We start from the raw sequence: 16,368 nt of genomic DNA, 5'->3' as shown, positions 1-16,368 counted from the left end.
TCTTTTCCTTCTTTCTTGTGTATAAAAAAAAAAAAAAATCAAGGCAATAAACATTCCTTTGAGCACCAGTGTAGATCATAATTTTTAAAGTTTTTAAAAAATTGTTTTTAAATAGTCTGCAAATTAAGTTGTTTTTTCATATTTCCATGTGGCTGAAAATTCCTGTCAATCTTTTTTATATTAAGTTCTAAATTTTCTATACTTTGGTCAAAAACATGGCCTGTGTAATTTTCTGCATTTTACAATTTATTAAGATTTTCTTTGGGGCCTAATAATAACATATGGTCAATTCTTATAACCCATTCATGTAATTTTTCAAATCTGGTATATTCAAAAATATATTTGTAAGATATCAATGTTAATATATCTATCCTTTATGTTAACCTTATTAATTCTATTATTCAGACCTCTATGTTCTTATTTATGTTTTTCTTCCTTGATCAGACAAAGATAGCAAAGCCTCCTACTACCACTGTGGCTTCTTTTTATTTTTTTCTCCCATTTCTAACTTTTTGATCTACATTCTTTGCTTTAATGTTACTTGAGACATAAACTGCTTATCAACACTAGAAGACCTATGGTTCTCAGTTAATACTCATTTGTCTTGAGAATCTGGCTTTGTCTGATATTAATGCTGTGATCCATGATTTACATTTGTAGGGATTTGTCTGACATACCTTTGCCTGATATTTTGCTTTTAAAATTTTAACAGCTTTACTGAAATATAATTCATATACCATACATATTAGTTTCCTATGGTTGCCACAAAGTATCACAAACTTGGTGGCTTAAAACAACAGAAATTCATTCTCTTAGTTTCACAGGCTCAAGCTGTTGGCAGGGCTGGTTGTTCTGGAGGCTCTAGGGGAGAATCCATTTTCTCATCTTGCCTAGCTGCTGTCTAGCACATATTCCTTCGCTCCTGACCCCTTCCCTGCACCCACCCTCTTGCTTCTGCCAACACATCTCCTACTTCTACATCAATCTCCCTTTGTCTCCCTCTTATATAAATACACTGTGATTAGATTTAGGGCCTACCTGAACAATCCAGGGTAATGTCCCCATCTCAAAAATCTTTAACTTAACCACACCTGCAAAGTCCTTTTTGCCATATAGTAACACTCAAAGGTTCCAGGGATTTGGATCTGTATATCTTCGGTGGCCATTCATTAATCAGCCTACCACACATACCATACAATTCACCCGTTTAAAGTGTACAATTCACTCTTTTAAATATCTGTAGGGTCATGTAATAAGCATTATCATAATCTATTCCCCCTAAAAGAAACTCCATACCCACTAGCTGTCACTCTCCATTCCTTCATCCCCCCTCTCCAACCTGGCAACCACTAACCTACTTTCTGTCTCTATAGCTTTGACTATTCTGGACATTGCACATAAATAAAATCATACAACATGTGGCCTTTTGTGAATGGATTATTTCACTTAGCACAATGTTTTCAAGGATCATCCATGCCGTAATATTTATCAGTACTTCATTCCTTTTTATTGCTGAGTAATATTACACTGTATAGATAATACAACTTTTTTTAATCCATTCATCAGCTGATGGACATTTGGGTTATTTCCACTTTGTGGCTATTATGAATAATGCTGCTATGAATAGTGTGTATACGTTTTTGTATGTAAGTTTTGCTGCAATGAACACTGTGTGTATAAGTTTTGTTTTCAGTTCTCTTGGGTAAACGTAGGAGTAGAATTGCTGGGTCATATGTAACTTTGCTTTTAACATTTTGAGAAATTGCCAAAGTTTTCCAAAGCAGCTGCATCATTTTACATTCCCAACAGCAATGAATGGGGCTTCCAATTTCTCAACATCCCAACGCTTATTATTGTCCATAATTTTTCCAACACTTATTATTGTCCACCTTTTTTATTATAGTCATCCTAGTAGGTGTGAAGTATTTCACTGTAGTTGTGATTTTCATTTCCCTAATGATTAATGATTATTTATCAAGTACTCATGTGCTTCCTGGCCATTTCTATATTTTCTTTGGAGAAATATCTATTCAGATTCTTTGCCATTTTAAATTGGGTTAATTGTTTTTTGTTTTTGTTTTTGTTTTTGTTTTGGCCGCACTGCGCGGCTTGTGGGATCTTAGTTCCATGACCAGGAATCGAACCCATGCCCCCTGCAGTGGAAGCACGGAGTCCTAACCACTGAATAACCAGGGAATTCCAGGTTGTCTTTTTATTGTTGAGTTATAAGAGTTCTTTATATATTCTGGATACAAATTCTGTATCAGATATATAATTTGCAAATATTTCCTCCCATTCTGTGGATTGTATTTTCACTTTCTTGATGGTATCGTTTGCATCTACTTTGAACATTTGTGAGTCACCGTATGTCACATAAATTTAATAAAATTGGGTTTTGATTTGGGTTGTTGTTGTTCCAATCTAAAAGCAAATCTTTATTTTTAACAACAATATAAATATAGTATTTATATTTATGGTTTATAACAGAATTAGTTGGTCTCACTTATATTACTTTGTTCTATACTTTGTGTTTTGTTTTTTTTTAAATTCCTCCCCTTATTTTCTATCTTTTGTGTATAGACGTTTTCCTCTTTAGTGGTCTGGAAGACATATTTTGTCTCTAATTCTACTGGTATTTATTCTTTAGCCTATATTTATCAAGTGTCAGTCAACAGAAAAATATCTCCTGCTTTTTCTCAGTTTAGGCTATCAAATGACCATTTTTTTCCTGTTTCATAGAGTCTGTAACTTTTTGTATTCTATGGAGGACTCCAACAGTTTTCTAACACTTTCTTTTGAATTTTTCAGTGAGTAATTTTCAGAGGTATTTTTCTGAGTCTTCCAGATGAGGCTTTTTCATAGATCACATTATTATTAGTAATAGTAATACTATCTAAAAATTTTAATACTGAAGAAGACATGTCCAGATTTCATGTTTGTCAACTACATGAGGGCTGCCTGTCAGGTACCATTTTGCACTAGAAGCCATCTACCATATTCCTCTAAGGAAAGGTCCTAATATGCATCCTATTCTAGGGCCTCAGGAATTTAAAGGAAGACTCAAAACAAAACTCAAAAATGTTAAGAAAGAACCACAACATCTGTGTGTGTGAAAAAAAATACAATAAAATCTCAACTGATTACTAATTCTGAACTCTTGTAATATCTGTTCAATGTGGGAGATCTAATAAATGTTATTGTAAGCTAATAAATTTTATCCTAGTAAAAATAAAATGCAATTTAAATCTGGACAGATCATCATTCTACAAATGATTCAAAGTTATTTCAGCCAGAAAAAGAGTAGTTCACATAGTATAAGTATGCAAGGGCAAAATACTATTTTTATAAAGTTAGCTATGGATAAATATATAATCAAAATATTCAACTATATTTCAAAATTGAAGCAGTGTTAAATCAATTCTTTGTAGAAACACAAGAGATTTAACATATGCAAGTCAGACTTCCCTGGTGGTGCAGTGGTTAAGAATCCGCCTGCCAATGCAGGGGACATGGGTTCAATCCCTGGTCCGGGGAGATCCCACATGCTGCGGAGCAACTAAGCCCGTGCACCACAACTACTGAGCCTGTGCTCTAGAGCCTGCGAGCCACAACTACTGAGCCCATGTACCACAACTCCTGAAGCCCGTGCACCTAGAGCCCGTGCTCCGCAACAAGAGAAGCCACCGCAGTGAGAAGCCTGCGCACCACAACGAAGAGCAGCTCCTGCCCGCCGCAACTAGAGAAAGCCCAAGTGCAGCAACGAAGACCCAACGCAGCCAAAAAATTATTTTTTTTAAGTTAAAAAAATAAAATAAAATATGCAACTCAGATATCAGTGATCAATAAAATGCTCCCAGGTTTGCCTCATGAAGTTCACATCTTGAGTAAACACCATTTTGTTTCTGACATAAATCAGTAATATTCTTACAAAATCTTGCATTGGTTTCTTAAAGAACACAACGTCATTTTTTTCCATTGCATCTGATGAGGTAAAATACCTTGTTATGGAAAGTAGAAACAGAAATGATCCTTTTTATTTTGATCTGCATAAAGGAGTTTGAAAACCAATCCCAACTCCAACCTCTGGATGAAGGGAAGATAGAATACTATTGTGCTAGACTAAGGATCAAAAAAATGTGAACAACAACCCACAGAAAGCAAAGGGTATCTGAGAACACAACTCAAGGTTTCTTACCACATTCTCCAAAGGTGCTGCACCGAACACTTTAAAGACAGGGTTGGGTTTGGAGGGTGAGATACAAAGGACAATAGCTTGCTGTCCCACTCGAGTAGTATATTCATCTAATGTGGCTCGAAGTTTCCTGAATCAGAGAATGAAAAGAAACAAAAACAGTTAAAGAAGATAGAAATTACAGCGATACAGACACAAGATTTACTTTGACTTGGGACAATTTATTCTGATTAGATGTTTCTTTTACCTGAATTGTGAAAAGGGAGTGTGTGAGGTTTAACATCCTGTTCAGTAGAAATATGTAGGTACCTTTGTCCTGAAGACCCACGACTAGCTCACTGATAGATATAAGGGTCTACCTCAGGTTTACCTCAGGACACAGCCATGACACAATGCTGAATACAGCGAGTATCATACTTCCTGATCTCATCAATACCAAAGGGGTTTTCTCTTACTGCTGCAAAGATTAATGCTGAGATGTCCTTTTATAGACTTTATTATATCAACTCCATGTTTAATGAAGGGGCCTTAAATGACCTGCTTCTAATTTCTTTGACTGATATAATCATTGTTTATGTCTTACTGACATAATTTTATCCAAAAATACTACTTCAAAAATGTTGCCATTTGCAGATTTTCATTGTGATATAAACAATAATTCTTAGTCCCGAAGTATTTTACAAATGAGGATGGAGTAAAAGAGCTTTTTCAAATATATCAACATTGGATGAAATAGAAACACTGTCCTTTCCCTCTGAAATCATGGGAGATTGAAGTCCTACATCCTATAATTCTTCTGGGAATTTGGTCTACCCTTTCAAGGGACTGGTGAGTCATGCCAATTCAAATGAAGCAAAGCCAACATATCACAAGAAAGTTTCCCATCTTTCTCCAAAAGCATATACTATTGTGTCTATGCCCATTATAGAAAAAATATTTCTATAAATAATACATTCTAATTCCTCCTGCCTGTACTATCATTAAAGGAAATGAAATTTATCATTAAAGGAAAGGAAATTTTTTGGCCCATCTAGTGGTATATAACTTCTTTGCTGAAAGCTACTGTTAAGTACTTTCTGGATTTTCCCTTCAGTTTCTTACTTATGTTCTTAATATAGACTATATTTTCCAGCTTTTGTCACATATCATTTACATGGGCTGGCACTCCGAATTCAACATTCCAGTAAACATCTTAAATATTTGGATATAGTATTTAAAACACTACAAGAAGAAACTTCTGGAACATTTTATAGACTAAATTTCTTATCATATATGAATACATGTTATGCAACCTGTCAAAATATTAAGTCCTCCATGCACCACATCTGTGTAATAATCTTTCTTTGCAAGCTACAAACTCTTCAGAAGAAATAAAACTGAGCAAAGGACCACATACCAAACAAGAAATTTGGTGGCATTCCTTGAAGGAATGAAGATAGAAAATATATTCACTGTCTCCAATTCCTCTCTTCCCATTCTGTCTTGAAGACACTCCAATCCTTTCATCCTTACTGCTCCTTTGAAAACACTCTTGTCAAGTTCAATCATGACCTCCATGTTGCTAAATCTAATGGTCAATTTGCATCTTACTCAACCTGTCAGCAGCATTTGACAGAGCTGATCACATGCCCTCTTTCTTGAAACACTTTTTGCACTTGGTTTCCAGGATACCACTCTCTTGGTTTTCCTGCTGACTCACTGGTCGTTTCTTGGACTCCTCTGATAATTCCTCTCATTTCTCTAACCCCTAAGGGGTAAAGTGCTTCGGTCCACACTCATTCCCTAGGTGATCTCTTCCAGCCTCATAGTTTCAAATACTACCTATGTGCTTATATCTTCAGCTAAGGTCTCTCCTTTGAATTACAGACTCATATATCCAACTGCTTATTCTGTATCTCCACTTAATGGTTAAGAGGTATCACAAACTTAACGTGTCCAAACCAAATTCCTGATTCTGCCCTACCCTCACTCTCATACTTGCTCCTCTTCCAGTAAGTGTCATCTCAGTCCTTCCAGGAATCAGACCAGAAACCCTGAGGTCACCCTTCACTCCTTTTTTTCTCTCACACACCACATCCAATCCATCAAGGAATCATATTGGGGTTACTTTTGAAATACATCCAGAACTTGACCACCTCTTACTGCCTTTGCTACTGCCACATTGGTTTTAAGACACTGTCATTTCTGGCCTGGATTACTACAATAACCTCCTAATTGATCTCCCTGCTTCCATTCTCATTAAATCTGGACAGATCATCATTCTACAAATGATTCAAAGTTATTTCAGCCAGAAAAAGAGTAGTTCACATAGTGTAAGTATGCAAGGGTAAAATACTATTTTTATAAAGTTAGCTATGGATAAATATATAATCAAAATATTCAACTATATTTCAAAAAACTATTCTCAACACAGTAGCCTGAGTGATACTTTTAAAACATAAGCCAGATCATATCATTGCTTTGACCAAAAGTCTTCATTGACTTCCTACGTCACTCAGAGTAAGAGTCAAAGCCCTTATATTGGACCAGAAGATGCCATGGTGTGGCTCTCCACTACTACTCTGACCACACCTCCTCTCATTCTTTCCCCAGCTGTTCCTCAAACATGTCTAATACACTCCTTCCCACTTCAGAACCTTTGCTCTTACTATTCCCTCTGCCCAAAAAGTTCTTCTCCTAGACATCAACATAGTTGCCCTTATAGTTACTTCAGGTCTCTGTTCAAAGGTTGGCTTATGAAAGAAGACCATTCCTATAGAAAAAGAGAAACTACTATATCCCCCCTAATCCCCTAACGTTTCTATTTTCCTTACTCTGCTTTGTTTTTTCCCATAGCACTTTCATCATCTGACGTATTACATACTTGTTTATTTTCTTTTTCCCTCCACTAGAATATAAGCTCGTTAAGGGAATTTATTTTGTTAACTGTTATATTCCCAAGGCCTAGAACAATGCCTGGCACATAGCAGGTATATAAATTTTCTCTGAATGAATTAATGTGATACTATTCATCTGTTAATCATACTTCTAGTTTCATTTATTTATTTTGTAAGAGTACTTTAAAGTCTAATTCTGTCATCAAAGAATTTAACTTGGTGTCCCTTGATGAACCTAATAAGGTATACTCTAACTCTGTCATCCACTCCGTAAAGTATTTGAGGAACAGCAACAATATGAGAAAGGAAGCCCTCACCTAAGCAAACGTGTTTGCTGTCTCTTCCGGATAGACGGATTAGACTCAAACACATGAGGCCGTTTCCGTTTCTTTCCTGTTGCCACAGCAGCAGCAGCAGCCATTCCCACAGGACCTGAAATAAGAAGGGATGCGCTGAGATTAGGCAGAGCCTGTTAGCTATACAAGGCAGAAAACAATTAGAGGTACAAAAAAGTAGCTCTTATTTCCTCATATGTTATCAATAAATATAGATACTCCTGATATCAATATACTTCACTACTGTTCAACATGGATCATTTTTTAATTTACCATTAAAACTTACAACAAATCTTTTTAAAAAGTAAATGACTTATACTTCCCCACCACACACCAGCTTGAGTTTTATATAATGTGTTTTTTTGTTTTGTTTTGTCAGCATACCCATACTGTTAAGGCAATATTCTCAAAGGTGCTAGATGAAATTGCTGCACTGAGAGGAACAGTTTGCCAAAACAAAAAAGTCGCAGATTTCAAATTTCGTTTCCATCCCCGTGTGCCTCTATCCATTACTCCAAGAAACTGCCAAGTTAAGGAAGTCAGAGAAAATCACTCATACCTGGAACTCCAATACCACCACACCAGCTATAAGAGAAATATCTAGAAGGATACCATCTTAATTGGAAAAATTTTTTTTCTATATCTGAGAATTATGCTCTAAATGGAGCTGTTGACCACAAGGTCATGTTGATGAAAGCATCCTGGCAGGAAAGAGATGAAAACTGTCCCACTCTAAGGAAAAAATGTTAATAAAATTTGGTCTGGTTTGCCCTGAAACTAATAACTGAAAGAAAGGGTAGGCCTTAAGGAATTATTACAGTCTCTGATTCATGCAATCTCAACATATCAAGGGCATTCCTTTTTTTAAACAAAACAAAAAAACAGACAATCCACCTTCATCCCTATTTGTGAACCCTGTAAAAGGCTTAAATGAAAATTAGGTTTAAGTGCTCACGTTATCCTGGCATATATGTTCTATAAGTGGCTCAATTAAAATAGGCCTCCCTATTTTAATCTAGATGAGCCTCTCTACATGTTGTTTAGTAGTATACTCAGTCTGACTTAAATAAACCTCTCTAAAGAGCCCGAAGGTAATTAAAAAATAAATTAATGCCTTTTACCTTCCTTTCCATCATAAACAGCTGGTAGAGGAAAAAAATCTTATTGACGCATTTTTTCCAACATTTAATTTTTTAAAAATTGAGGTAATAACACTTAACATGAGATCGACTGCCTTAACAAAATTTTAAGTGTACAGTACAGTACTGTTAACTATAGACACAATGTTGTATAGCAGATCTCTAGAAACGTATTCATCTGGCAGGACTGAAACTTTGTGCTGTTCAACAGCAACTCCCCATTTCCACACCCCAGCCCCTGGCAGCCACCATTCTGCTCTCTGCTTCTAACAGTTTGAATATGGTACCTCATATAAGTGGAACCATGCAGTACCTGTCCTTCTGACCTGGTGTATCTTACTTAGCATAATGCCCTCAAGGTTCATCCATGTTGTCATATACGGTAGGATTTCCTCTTTCTTTAAGGCTGAATAATATTCCATATATACATACCACATTTCCTTTATCCATTCATCTGTCAATGGACATTTAGGTTGTTTCCACATCTTGACTACTGTGAATAATGCTGCAATGAATACAGGAATCCAAATATCTCTACGAGATCCTGATTTCAATTCTTTTGAATAAACATCCATAGGTAGAATTGCTGGATCATATGGTAGTTGTTATTTTTAATTTTTTAAGGAACTTTCATACTGTTTTCCACAGGGGCTGAACCATTTTACATTCCCACCAACAGCATACAAGGCTTCCAATTTCTCCACATCCTCGCCAATACTTATTTTTTGGTTTTCTGATAATAGCCATCCTAACAGGGGTGAGGTGGTATCTCATTGTGGTTTTGATTTATATTTCCTTGATGATTAGTGATGTTGAGCATCTTTTCATACACTTACTTGTTGGCCATTTGTATGTCTTTAGGGAGATGTCTATTCAAGTCCTTTGTCCATTTTAAAATCAGGTTATTTGTTATTATGCTACTGAGTTGTGGGAGTCCAACATTTTATTATTAAAACTTTAAAATATATTAAAAAAACCTTTAACATATATAGCAAAGTTGAAAGACCTTTACAGTGAACATTCATATATCTACCACCTAGATTCTACCATTAACATTTTAGTATACGTAACTATCCATCTTTCTACACGTTCATCAACCCACATTGGGTTTTTTTTAATGCATTTCAAAGTAATCTGCAGTATGATCCCCCTAAATACTTCAGTAGGAATATCATTAGCTAGAGTTCAATATTTATTCACAAGTTTTTTCTTTTGAGGTAAAATTTACATATTACAAAATGTACAAATCATTCAATAAATTTTGAAAAATGCATACAACTATGAAACCCAGTCCCCTACTAAGATATATAATAGTATCATCACTACAAAATTTCTCTCATGTCCCTTCCCAATCAGTTCCCACTGAACCTCCCACCATAAGAACACAATTATTGTTTTTTCACCCTATGTTAGTTTTGCCTATTCTAGAGCTTCAAATTAATGGAATCATATAGTATCTACCCTTTTGTGTAAGATTTCTTTCACTTAGAATAATGTTTTTAAGATTCGTCCATGTTGTTATATGTATCAGTAGATTGTTCCTTTTTATTGCTGAGTAATACTCCAGAGTATGAATAAACCACAGATTATCCATTATTCTACTGATGGTCACTTTCGCTATTTCCAGTTTTAGGTATTATGAATAAAGCTGCTTAACTAAATTAATTAATTAATGCAGTTTAAATAAAAATCCCCATTTTTTTGTGTGGAACTTGATAAACTTATTCTAAATTTTAAATGGAAGTGCAAAGGTCTAAGAATAGCCAAAACAATTTCTGAAGATTTTAAAAAGGAGGCAGAGGCACTCATCCTACCAAGTATCAGTAGTTACTATAAGGCTACAGTCTTTAAGACAGAGTGGAACTGACTGAAAGATAGACAAATAAACCAACACAACTGACTCGAGAGTTCACAAACACCCTCCTGTGTCAGAAGACAGAGGTGGGAAAAGGATGGACGATTAAAAGTATGGTGCCAGAGCAACTGACTGTCTGCATGGAAAAATAATGAAAGTAGATTCATACATCATACTATACATGAAAATAAATTCCAGGTGGATTAAAGGCCTAAATGTAAAACAAAAACATCAATAAAACAACAAAAATAAACTTTATAACTTCTACAATAAACTACTGGAAAGTATTTATAAACTCAGGGTTAAGAAGAACTGCTTAAACAAGACTCCAAAAGCATAAACTGTAAGGTAAAACACTAATAATTTTACAATAATATAAATCAAAACCTTTATGGACAAGAAGAAGTAACACAAAATTGGGGAGGGAGTGGGCAACAAACTAGAAGATAACTGCAATACATATTACCAAGAAAACACCAGTACTAAAAAATATCAATAACTCTTAAAAAAAAAAAAGACAACACATTTGGAAAATGGACAAAGGAAATATGCAAAATAAGAAAAGTTAATAGTCAATAAAGTTCTGAGATGATGCTCTATTTTGTCTTCCCTCACTGGCTGGAACCTCTTGTTCAGACAAGCAAATTAAACCAACACTGAGACACTGTTGCATACCTATCGGACTGGCAAAAATGGAAAACAATTGACAATATCAAATGTGATGAGGATGAGAAGCAACAGGCACTCTAGTACACTGCTGTGGGAATGCAAATGAATAAAACTATTTGGAAAGACACTTGGGATATCTAGTAAAGTTGAAGATGTGACTGTCTTTACCCTCCAATTCCCCTCCTGGTTATACCCTCAAGCAGTGTTTTTGTTTTGTTTTGTTTTTTTAAGCAGTGTTTTTCAAACTGCGGATTTCCACCTGTTGGTGGCTCATGAGTAGTTTTTGTTTCTGTTTTTTTAATAAAATGGAATAAAGTTAAGAGATTAGAACACATGAGAGTGTGTCACTTGCAGCAGGAGTAAGTATTGCTTCATGAGAAATTGTTATTTTAGTTATATGTGCATCTGTTTATTCTAGATCACAATGTATTACTGTGGGACACTGTCAAAAGAACTTTGAAAACCAAAGCCAAGAGATCTCTCAATGCGTACAAGAAAACATATAAAATAATTTTCATTTGCAGCAATTGTAAATAGCAAAAAATTATAAACAACCTAAGTGCTCTCCCAATATACAACATACTTAGATAATGAATGGAATACTAATTAACAGTCAAAATGAAAACATCTAGCCACATTATCAACATAAATGAATCTCAGAAAAATAATAGTGAATGAAATAAACACTGTTAGACAAAAAATATCAGAGTGATAACCATTTATATACAATTTAACACATGCAAAAACAATGCTAAATATTGTTTACTGATACATACACATACAAAAAAATATGAAAGACATGCAAGAGAATGATAAAGACCAAATTCAGAATAGTGGTTACTTCAGTAGAGGGAGAGAAGGAAATAGGATTAGAAAAAGCAGTAACCAGCTACCCTTCCTGCTCCATTTACCTTACACTTCATTATATTCTTCAGAGCAATCAGTGCTTTATGAAATTATTTTACTTTTTTATTTGTACCCTTCTCTCCACCACTGGTCTGTAAGCTCCTTTAGGAGCAAGCTCTTGCCAGTCTTGTTCACAGTATCTATATATAATAATATAAGGTATATAATATTGATAATTCCTCAATAACTGTTGAATGATTCAATGGTAAATCATTTCTACCAGTTGGGCCTCAGTTTCCACATCTGCCACATGAAAGGGTTAAAGTTCTTTGCTAATCTTAACACTATGACAGTGCAGTACAGTAATGTCGCAAAACTGTGCCTCAAAAGCATCTTCCTTCCTAGGAAAGAAGTTGAACTGGATTTATTATGTTAGGATGCCCTCTTCTGGGAAGTATAAAAATTTCAAAAATATATTTCACAAACATTTTATGTGTGTTTTGTCACTAAGCCTTATTTTTAAATTCACCATTCCAGAAATACACAGTAGATAACACCTGACAGGAGTAAGTTTATTTTCATTGAAGCTGTCTTCTTCACCTTAAATACAGCATATACTAAAAAAAAATGTAGTATTTTGGCCATTTCTGATCATTGATTTCCTGTCCAGCTTTTCCTAAATATCTTCTAACATCAGTGTTCCTTATACAATATTAGACCCATCCAGGCATGGTCTACATGTAGTCTTCCACACAGTGCAAAATATACAATGTAAATAGCAAAGAGAATGATACAAAATATCACTCAGCTTTCAGTCATTTAGAGGCCCAGAAAACCTCAAAACCTTAAATTGGGTTAAGATGATCCAGGATTGCTAGTGCCCTCAGGCATTTGGTAGAAGCAAACAAAAATCCTCTCTAGAGGAGGATAATATTATTCTAGTTCCCAAATTATTTCTAAAAATGGTTTTCCAAACACACACACATCCAGCATTCATCCAAATATAACCAATATGTGAAGAGAAAAACCAACATGAACAAGAAACAGCACTAGTAACATATCACAGGAACAGACCCATAGGCACTTCAGAAAGTAAAATGACCAAATGGCCTGTAAAATCATAACGCTTACTTTACTCATGGATATTAACAAAAAAAAAATTTTTTTTTCTATAATAACTGAAAACTGTAATACTGCAAATTTGGGAGGGAGGAAAAAAAAATTAGAAATTCTAAAACTAGAAAACAAAACCATTACCAAAATTAATAACTCAATGGACAGACTTAAAATCACCTTAGACATAGCTGAAGAAGAAAATTAATAAACTGGAAGACCGTCTGCAGAAACTACATAGAATGAAGCATGAAGAGACAAAAGGGTAGTAATACAGAACAGAAGGAAAGAGACATAAAGGCTTCAATATGAAGACTAATATATTTAATTGGAGTCAAAGAAGGAAAAGAGACAGAATGGAGGGTATGCAAAACTAAAGCAAAATGTATGGCTAAGATTTTCCAGAACTGATGAAAGACATCAATCCAAAGATTCAAGATGTTAAAGGAATTGTAAACAGAATAAATGAGAAGAAATCCAGAGCCAGATATATCACAAAAACTAAAGACAGAGAAAATCTTAAAAGCAGTGGAGGAGGGGTCTGTATGGCAGATAACATTCCAAGGAACAGCTGTTAGAATGAAAGAGCTGAATGCTCAAAAGCAAGAATGGAAACCAGAAGACAGTGGAATAGCATCTTCAATATGAGGAGAGAAAATAACTGCCAACCTAGAATTCCACACCTAGGGAGACCATCCTTCAAGACTGAAGGTTAAATAAAGACATTCTCAGGTAAGCAAAAACTAAGAGACTGTACTACTAGCAGATCCATGCTGAAGGAAATCAAATGTTATCTTTAGGCAGAAGAAAAATTCTCAGAAGGCAAGTTGGATATAAGGGGGAAAATAAACATTGACTATGTATAAAACAAAAATAATGTTGTATAGGGCTTAAAATATACAAAGAATTAATACACAGGACAACAACAGCATATAGGTCAGAAGCAGGGGAATGAAATTCAAGTGTTCTAAGAAACTTGCATTATCCCTAAAGAGGACAAAAGTACCACTTACATAAGACTCTGAAATAAGTGAAGGATGTATGTTTCTAGGTGTACCACTAATAGCAAAAGTATGTATAACTTCCAAACTAACAAGAAAAAAATGAAAAAAAAAAACTTTTCAATCACTCCAAAAGAAAATTGAAGGAAAAGTAAACAGAACAAGTGAGACAAAGAGAAAGCATATAGTAAACATGATAAATTTAAACCCAAATATATCAGTGATTACATTTAATGTAAATGGACTAAATGCTTGAGTTAAAAGTGAAGAGTGGGGACTTCCCTGGTGGCACAGTGGTTAATAATCTGCCTGCCAATGCAGGGGACACAGGTTCGAGCCCTGGTCTGGGAATATCCCACATGCTGCAGAGCAACTAAGCCCATGCGCCACAACTACTGAGCCTGCGCTCTAGCTTGCGAGCCACAACTACTGAACCCGCATGCCACAACTACTGAAGCCCACGTGCCTAGAGCCCGTGCTCTGCAACAAAGAGAAGCCACTGCAATAAGAAACCCATGCACACAACGAAGAGTAGCCCCGCTCATGGCAACCAGAGAAAGCTCGCGTGCAGCAATGAAGACCCAATGCAGCCATAAAAAAAAAATTAATTAATAAATGAATGAATTAATTAATTTCTTTTAAAAAGTGAAGAGTGCTGGAATGGAGGAAAAAACAAAACCAAAGTTCTTATCACTAACAGTACATGAGTCTGGAACTTAAGTCTCAGTGTAATACAGGTACAAGTTATAAATTTAAGGCTTAAAAAGAAACCATGAAGATATGATATGACAATAAATGTGAGTGCCTGTATCCTAGGTTCTTTCAGATAAGCACAGTATCAGAGTTAAGCCAGAAATGAAGAGCTCCCAATACAAACATTACCTGCAGCAGCCAGATGGGCTGTTACTTCATCAGCCGCTGTGGAGTTGAGTATGTCTGAATCATCATACGAGGTGTCCTCAGGAGAAGAAGGTGAGTCTTCATCAGCACTCAACATACTGTGTTCAGTGTAGGTAGCCACATGGACCTGCTGAACTTGTTGGGCCACTGCATGGGCTTCTATGGTAGCCATGTGTTCAGTTTGGGTCACTCCGTGTTCCTCCATGAAGATCTACTGTCAGAAAAAAGGCAAAGAACAGGATTCAGTGTGTAATATATTCCAATGCTTAAAATAAGAGATATTTTCCTCAAGAGCAGAGGAACTCTGACAAGCCTTTGATTTTACTACATACCTCACTACACCAAGTCATAGGAAATGGGGAGCATCATTCCAATGTGACATAAAAATAGTAGAATATTTTCCTTGTATGAAACTATTCTGATGGAAATTCATTGTGCTAATTTTATACCTCAAGTCACAAAACAATAAATATCCTTGATATTATATATAATGATAAAAAAGATATTTAAAAGATCCTGGTGACTAGCATTTGACATTGTGGACATAAAAACAATAAGTAAAATACTTAACATTTTCTTTATATTTCAAACACAAATGGGAGTTAAACATTTTGTCCCAAAAATGTGATTATTCAAATTGGTTTTTCTGCTTATAAAACTGTGTTTCTTATAAACCCTGCAATGATGCAGTAGTAAGATAAAGGTTTGCTCTCCTACTGTACTTATGATCTGTCCCCTCTTCTCCCTCCCTAACCTACAGAGAAGTATACTAACCTTAAAAATTTTTTTGAAGCATACATACATACATATGATTTAAAATAAAAAGAGGTTCACAATACATATATTATTCTTTGACAATATATCTGGACATTTTGACATGTCAAAACATACAAATCTACCAGACCTTTCTAAATAGCCAAAGAACACTTCACTGTATCGATGTGCAATAATTATGCAACCAATCACCTACTGATATATAGGAAGGCAGCTTCCAAATTTTTGGTACTGTAAACATCAGTGAAGTGAACATCCTTTTATATCAAACTATGCATACTGGTCCTCAAAAAACTTTAAGAAGAATTACCATATGATTCAGCAATTCCACTTCTGGATGCTATGCTGGGAGAACTGAAAGTAGGGTCTCAAAGGGCTATTTGTACACCAATGTTCATAGCAGCATTATTCACAATAGCAAAAAGGTGGAAGCAATCCAACTATTCACTAACAGATTAATGGGTAAGCAAAACGTGGACATACATACAATGGAATGTTACTCAGCCTTAAAAAGGAAGAATGCAAACTAGGAATAGGAGATCTTCCTCGAATTGTTAAGAAAAAAATCTACAAAAAATCTACAGCTAGCATCATACTTAATGGTGAGAAACTAGAAACCTTCCCGCTAAGATGAGAAACAAAATAAGGATGTCCCCTCTCATCACTCC

The 16,368-nt window shown here is 35.2% G+C and overlaps 1 protein-coding gene across 9 annotated transcripts in view; it reads right to left on the bottom strand.

Annotated features, from left to right (window-relative positions):
• Positions 1-16,368, bottom strand: part of NRF1 (nuclear respiratory factor 1) — a 133,611-nt gene that overhangs the window by 73,232 nt on the left and 44,011 nt on the right. For 7 of the 9 annotated variants that reach the window (XM_068549439.1, XM_068549441.1, XM_068549438.1 and 4 more), the window contains 3 exons: positions 14,909-15,140; positions 7,386-7,500; positions 4,196-4,322 (listed from right to left, as the gene is read on the bottom strand). In XM_068549439.1, the coding sequence (XP_068405540.1) occupies positions 4,196-4,322; positions 7,386-7,500; positions 14,909-15,131 (465 nt within the window). In that variant the 5' untranslated portion in view covers positions 15,132-15,140. The remainder of the gene's footprint in view (positions 1-4,195; positions 4,323-7,385; positions 7,501-14,908; positions 15,141-16,368) is intronic. The other 2 variants (XM_068549440.1, XM_068549442.1) reach the window with 1 other exon arrangement.

This window comes from Eschrichtius robustus, chromosome 8 (assembly GCF_028021215.1).
Source record: "Eschrichtius robustus isolate mEscRob2 chromosome 8, mEscRob2.pri, whole genome shotgun sequence".
In the NCBI taxonomy this organism is placed as follows: Eukaryota; Metazoa; Chordata; class Mammalia; order Artiodactyla; family Eschrichtiidae; genus Eschrichtius; species Eschrichtius robustus.
The sequence above is the reverse complement of the archived record's forward strand: the minus strand, read 5'-3'. Positions and strand labels throughout refer to the sequence as shown.